This window comes from Primulina tabacum, chromosome 6, assembly GCF_025594145.1.
Source record: "Primulina tabacum isolate GXHZ01 chromosome 6, ASM2559414v2, whole genome shotgun sequence".
Lineage (NCBI taxonomy): Eukaryota > Viridiplantae > Streptophyta > Magnoliopsida > Lamiales > Gesneriaceae > Primulina > Primulina tabacum.
The window spans coordinates 38020471-38026544 of NC_134555.1; the positions used below are offsets into that span (position 1 = coordinate 38020471).

The 6074-nt window shown below is 34.7% G+C and overlaps 1 protein-coding gene across 1 annotated transcript; it reads left to right on the forward strand.

The window, feature by feature from the left end:
* The first annotated feature begins 3894 nt into the window (after window positions 1–3894).
* Window positions 3895–6074, forward strand: LOC142550246 (uncharacterized). Its single transcript, XM_075659484.1, has 5 exons — window positions 3895–4151; window positions 4218–4648; window positions 4758–4865; window positions 5044–5431; window positions 5492–6074. The coding sequence occupies exons 1-5, from the start codon at window positions 3895–3897 to the stop codon at window positions 6072–6074; spliced, it is 1767 nt and encodes a 588-aa protein (XP_075515599.1).

A 6074-nucleotide genomic window follows, 5' to 3' on the forward strand; every position in this document is an offset into this window, starting at 1 on the left:
GAGCAAAATGTGTAAGCGTCCGAACTTTTTTTCTTTTTTCTTTTAACCTACTCCAATTGTTAAAATATTTTAACATTTAAACGTTTTCCATGAAATTTGCAATATATCAGGATCCAGAAATAGTGAAAAACACCGATGACTTATAATTTATCTGACATCAAAATCTTAAATTTAAGATAAAGATCTCGAGCTAATGATTGACGTCGTTATAAATAAATCAACATTAATGTTTTTTTTCGTATACATAGTATTTCATTTTGAGTTTCGGTTTATGAGAAGTTCCAAAAGTTGTAAAATAGTAAATAGCCTAAAAAAATAATTAGTTAAAATCTATATAAGTTTTTAATCAAAGTCTTAACCTACTTTGTGATAAATACCAAAATAAAGGGTATTTTAAATTATTATTATTTTCAAATAATTATACATTCTATCCCCCACTCTAAAATAAATTTTCTGAAACACATAATTTATTTAGGACCCACAGTTGTATTAAAATTCATATATTTTGCAGCGGAAAGATGAAAGTGATGAACAAATTTGTGATACATAAATATTGACAGGAGAGGTGGTCACCTCTTCAAATAAATTATATTTTGGTAATTGTAGTCTTGTATAAATCTTTTAATTTTTGAAAATGCATACGTCGGTGTCACATCGACGTCAAGTGAAAAAATGACTAAAATCGAAAGGAAAAATAAAACAAAATAGATAATTAGAAATGAAATTTGATAACATGGAAGACCAAAATTAAAAAGTGTCGAGTATACTAGACAAAAATTATAGTTTTTCCTATTTTATAAAAATTAATAATCCCTCCACAAAGTGTTTTTGAATGTGTCCTTGGTGATGATAATAATATTATAATTTTTTACGAAGTTCACAAATAGTGCGATGACTAGTTATTGTGGCATAGATCATTTCGCAAGGCGTGCGTAAAGTTGGCAGATGAGTTTTAACAATTACAATTGGATCTCAAAATCGAGGTTACGTCTTAAACTTAGGACATTGGATGTGTCAAATGAGTTATAAGTCGTCAATGGGAAACATTATGCTTCTTTCTGATATAGCTCAAGGCCTAGAAGAAAAGCTATAAACTTGGATTGAAGTCTTATCAATTTTTCTCTTACCAAAATTAAAAGCTTACAATTCTCTCATGTTCGGGGGACTTATAGTGTACAACTGTAATTATAAATTTTTTATTCTGACATATGAAAACCATTAATAACTGTTGAAAGAGTTGCTCGGAGCTGTGAAATCCAGTCTCCCCGTTAATATTTTATTTCATTTTTGAATTCTTATTATTTATGATGTTAAGAATGTTCCAAGCATACCAATAAATGAAATAGACTGATTGATTTATGGTGTATTCTGTATTTTATAAGATTGATCTTTTCGAAAAGTGTATTATGTATTTTATAACAATAATAATAAATATATGAACAAATTGCTTGATTTATCAATACAGGTCAACCGAAAAAAGTGACATGTTGTGATCTATAAGTTGATATAACACATGCAACTGAAAAGCTTGTGAAGGATCGGTTTTGACAACCTTGAAGTACTTCAAACACAATATTCTTCGTAAGCTGCAATAGTTTATGTTTTAAAAATGAATACACCGATGAATTAAATCAAATTTGGTTTTTAAGCCAAGCGGAACACACTCGAAATAATCATTCGTCAAGAAAACTGAATAGTTTAAAGCTTTTAGCTTGTGTAAATTGAATAACTGAAATAAAAAGGATCAGTTCGGGCTTGTATCAGTTCAGTTATGGGAAGAACTGAACTGATCAAATCAATTTTAAAACAATAGTTAAAAATTTAAAGACACAAGATATATTTATGGATGTTCGGAGACTTCAATTGCTCCTACGTCACCCATTATACCATCTCGGATAGGATACACTAGAAAACTTTTGTTTATTCAACACCTTATGCAAACCCACTCCAGAAAGGCAGCACCTAACTAGAAGTCCTAGCTAGCACTCAAGATGGCAGGCAACACCTAACAATCTCCATAATGTTTAACGTCTCTTATACCAAGACTATAAACACAATGTTTAATATCTTTGTGTGAAGACTAACTCAGCTAAACAATAAGCTCAACTTTCTGTATATGTGAGTGATTGTGTATGAATATGTGAGAACTGATATAATCAATAAAACACGAAAGTTTTCTCATCGAACTGGGTTAACTGCTTCTGGTAAGCTAATATATATGAAATGAGCGTGCTATCTGTCTTCTTCACACACTAGTATTTTGTTGTTGTTCCGCTTATTCTTCAATGGTTTTGATCTGGTATTTATAGTCGCTTAGCTAACCGTACATGAAGACTCAATAATAATGTTTGTTGTATTTGCATGTGCTTCCTCTTCATTCTGACAACTGTTCTTGAAACTTTCCTCTGCAACGTCCATTATTGTACCCTCTTCTGTGAAGTAGCTTGTATATTCGTGCTTAGCTGGATTCCATTTGATAGTCTTGTCGTGATATGTGAATTGATCAGTTACAACTGATGCTCTGAACTGGTCTGGTGAACTGGTTTGGTGGACTCAGTTTGGACTGGTTTAGTTGGCGTCTCGATAGCTTCAGTTTTGGCTCGGAAACTGATCAGTTCGGGACCTGATCGATTTTAACTTTTCTACGTACTAGATAAACTTGTTATAAAAAAATAACAAATTTTGTTAATATCAAAATCAAGTTACAAACATAAAATGGTCCAACAGCTTGTATTATTTTTTTGTTTCAAAATAATGTTTTATCTTTACTTTTTAATGAATGGGGGTAAATAAATATTTTTGAAATCAATTTCAGTAGTTGAGGATGAAGAGAAATATTATTTCTATATTCCGTTACTTAAATTACTTCTTTCCTTATTGCTTTACCTAAGTAAATATTTAACGTGATTTTGCTTTTCTTAGTTGATGAGATATATATTCAAAGATTTGTTACTTTTGAAATTGATTCGATAAGATATGATATTGGTGTTTAAAAAGAGTTTATTCCCAATAAAACTCTCACTTTCTTTTTTTATAGGTTTCCTTGTAGAGATAAGATAGTTCACCAATAAATAAGAGGTCAAGGATACTGGCGAGGGTGGCTTGAATATCGATCATACGTACACTGAAGAGAAGATTTTTTAAGAGAAAAAATATTTCTCGAAGCCGTTGTTGTTTGAAGAGTGGTGATCACCGTGTTGCTCTGAATGTGGCCAACATCTACAGACAACATCCGTAACGATGTTGACTGAAGATTACATCCAATTGATCGTGCTTTCCGGGATTAAGTTTTTGCTTTCTTATTTACGTTTTAATATTATTGGTAGTTTTTAGAAAGCTTTATTTTCTCAAAGCGTTGAGGAAATTGATTTTAGTCTTAATCACTAGTGATAGGTTTTTGTAAACGATTTGGTTTTCTAGTGATTAATTTTTGTCATAAGGCACCGCACAAGTATTTATACTTGTGCATATTTAATCTCGTCCATCTATTTATTTTAAGCGAATTTGTGTTACACACTTTAATTTTCCGCTGCATGTTGTCTTAGATGTGGGAACATCTGGCACAACATTTAATTCAGGTAAAACACAAATCCTCTGTGTTACACCTTATACTGATCTGATTAGTTTAGAGATAATTTATTATCTGTCGAACAACACAATATTCCTTACAAGTGGTATCAGAGCCTAGTCTTGATATACTAAGTGTTGATTTTGGTTTGTGTTTTGTCTTACAGATCTGATCAAATCGACACTTCATTTGCAAGCGCAGCACTTCGACCACCAGTCCTAGATTGTACCAATTACAGCCTATGGAAGGTCAAAATAAGATACTACATAAAATCTATAGATGAACGGGCATGGCAGCGTGTCATCAAAGGATGGACTTCACCAATCATGATAGATCAAGAGGGTGACAACTTGCCAAAACCTGAAACTGACTGGACTGCTAATGAAGCGCAAAGTTCGAACTATAACTCAAAGGCCTTGAATGCTATATTTACGACGGTTGACACCAACATGTTCAGTTTAATCACAAACCGTACTTCTGCTAAAAGTGCATGTGATATTTTCCAAAGACACTGTGAAGGTTCTGAAAGTGTGCGACGAACCAGATTGAGGATGCTCACTTCAAAATTCGAGATGATGAGGATGTAAGAGTCTGAGAACATACTCGATTATGATCGTTGCCTACGGGAAATTGCTAATGAGGCATTCAGTATTGGAGACTCTATCTCAAATGAGCGCCTAGTCAGCAAGGTCCTTCGTTCTCTCCCCGAAAGATTCAACATAAAAATTTGCGCAATAGAAGAGGCTAAGGATACTTCTCAGATGGCCTTGGAAGACCTCATCAGTTCACTACGCACTTTTGAGATGAACCTGGATATGCAGAAGAAGGATAAAGGGAAGACAATTGCACTCCAAGCGTCAAATGAGTCCTACAACGAACTTCTTCAAATATCTCAGGAAGTCAATGATTCTGATCTCTGCGAGGATTCTATCTCCCTTATCACAAAGAAATTTGGTGATTATTTGAAAAGAATTAGAGATAAGAAGAAGGATACACAACCATCTAAATTTTCAAGTCTTCATGCACCTGAAAGGTCACAAAAGTACCCTGCCAAGCAACAATCTCAACCACGGAATGAAGGCAAGGGACAATACAATTAAAAAAGATATGATTCGGTGCAGTGTAGAGAGTGCAAGGGCTTTGGACACTATGCCAATGAATGTGCTAACAAATTGCGAAAAAAACAAAGGATACAATGTGTCTCTAAGCGATGAAGAATCCGATGCTGAGGAGAAATCCACTGATGAAGAAAATCAAACATCATTGAGCATTATTGACAAAAAATCGCAGACTGCAGGTGAACCCTTTAGGTGTTGCCCTAGGTGCTGCCACACCTGGCCGCAACATCTGCAAACATTCAGCATGTTTAAAAACCACAACTTCTGGAAATTTGAGTGGAGATGATGAATTAGAAGCTGATGATGAATAAATCACTCTTGAGAGTGTGCAAAAGCTTTATGAATAGTTGTTTAAAGATTGGACCAAAAGAAACAAGTTAAACTCGAGTCTTATGAAGGAGAACACCGATCTAAAAGCCGTAGTTGCCAAACTCGAGGTAATGTTGAGCAAAAAGGATTTGGAACCTGGAAATATCAAAGAAGAACTTCAAAAGGCAACTGAAACCTTGTCCAAGTTTAACTCGAGCACCTCCAAGCTTGAAACCATTCTTTCAATGGGAAGAGATGACAAGAAGGGTTTAGGGTTCAAAGACAGTGTGCATGAAATTGGAGAATCTTCAACAACCACTGTTTTTGTAAAAGGAAAGACTGAAACATTCACACCACCAGAGTCTACACCGTCCACCAAACGCTTTCCACCGAAAAGACAACCCACTGCGCATGTTACTAAGAAGAGAAAACGAAGGTATGTATGTCATTACTGCTTCAAGCCTGGACATATCAGGCCATATTGTTTTAAACTCAGGGATAATCGCATGAACCAAAACCTAAGTCAGATGTTGCCTCAAATGTTGCACAACACTTTCCGCAACACCCCCAAGAATCGACCTACAGTAAGGCAGGTTTGGGTACCAAAGGTACAATTTCACTGTAATGTTGTATATACTTCATTAAAAACTAACACTGCAGGTTACTGGTACTTTGATAGCGGGAACTCACGCTATATGACAGGGTCACGAGACTATCTCATCGATTATGTTGAACAAAAAGGTGGCAGAGTAACCTATGTAGGGGGAGCAAAAAGAAAAATTGTTGGAAATGGAACTTTGAATATCGAAGGACTACCAAAGCTCCACAATGTGCTCCATGTTGAAGGGCTAACCTCAAACTTGATAAGCATAAGTCAATTATGCTATGACAACCTGCATGTCAAGTTTAATAAGAATGTGTGTGAAGTTTTTGATGAATCTAACATTTGCATCATGACAGGTACAAGGTCATCGGATAATTGCTACCAAATTGGTGAAGAACTGTCGTGCAAACAGGCACAAATCACTGAACTTGACCTTTGGCATCAAAAACTGGACATGCAAATTTTAAAACCTTGA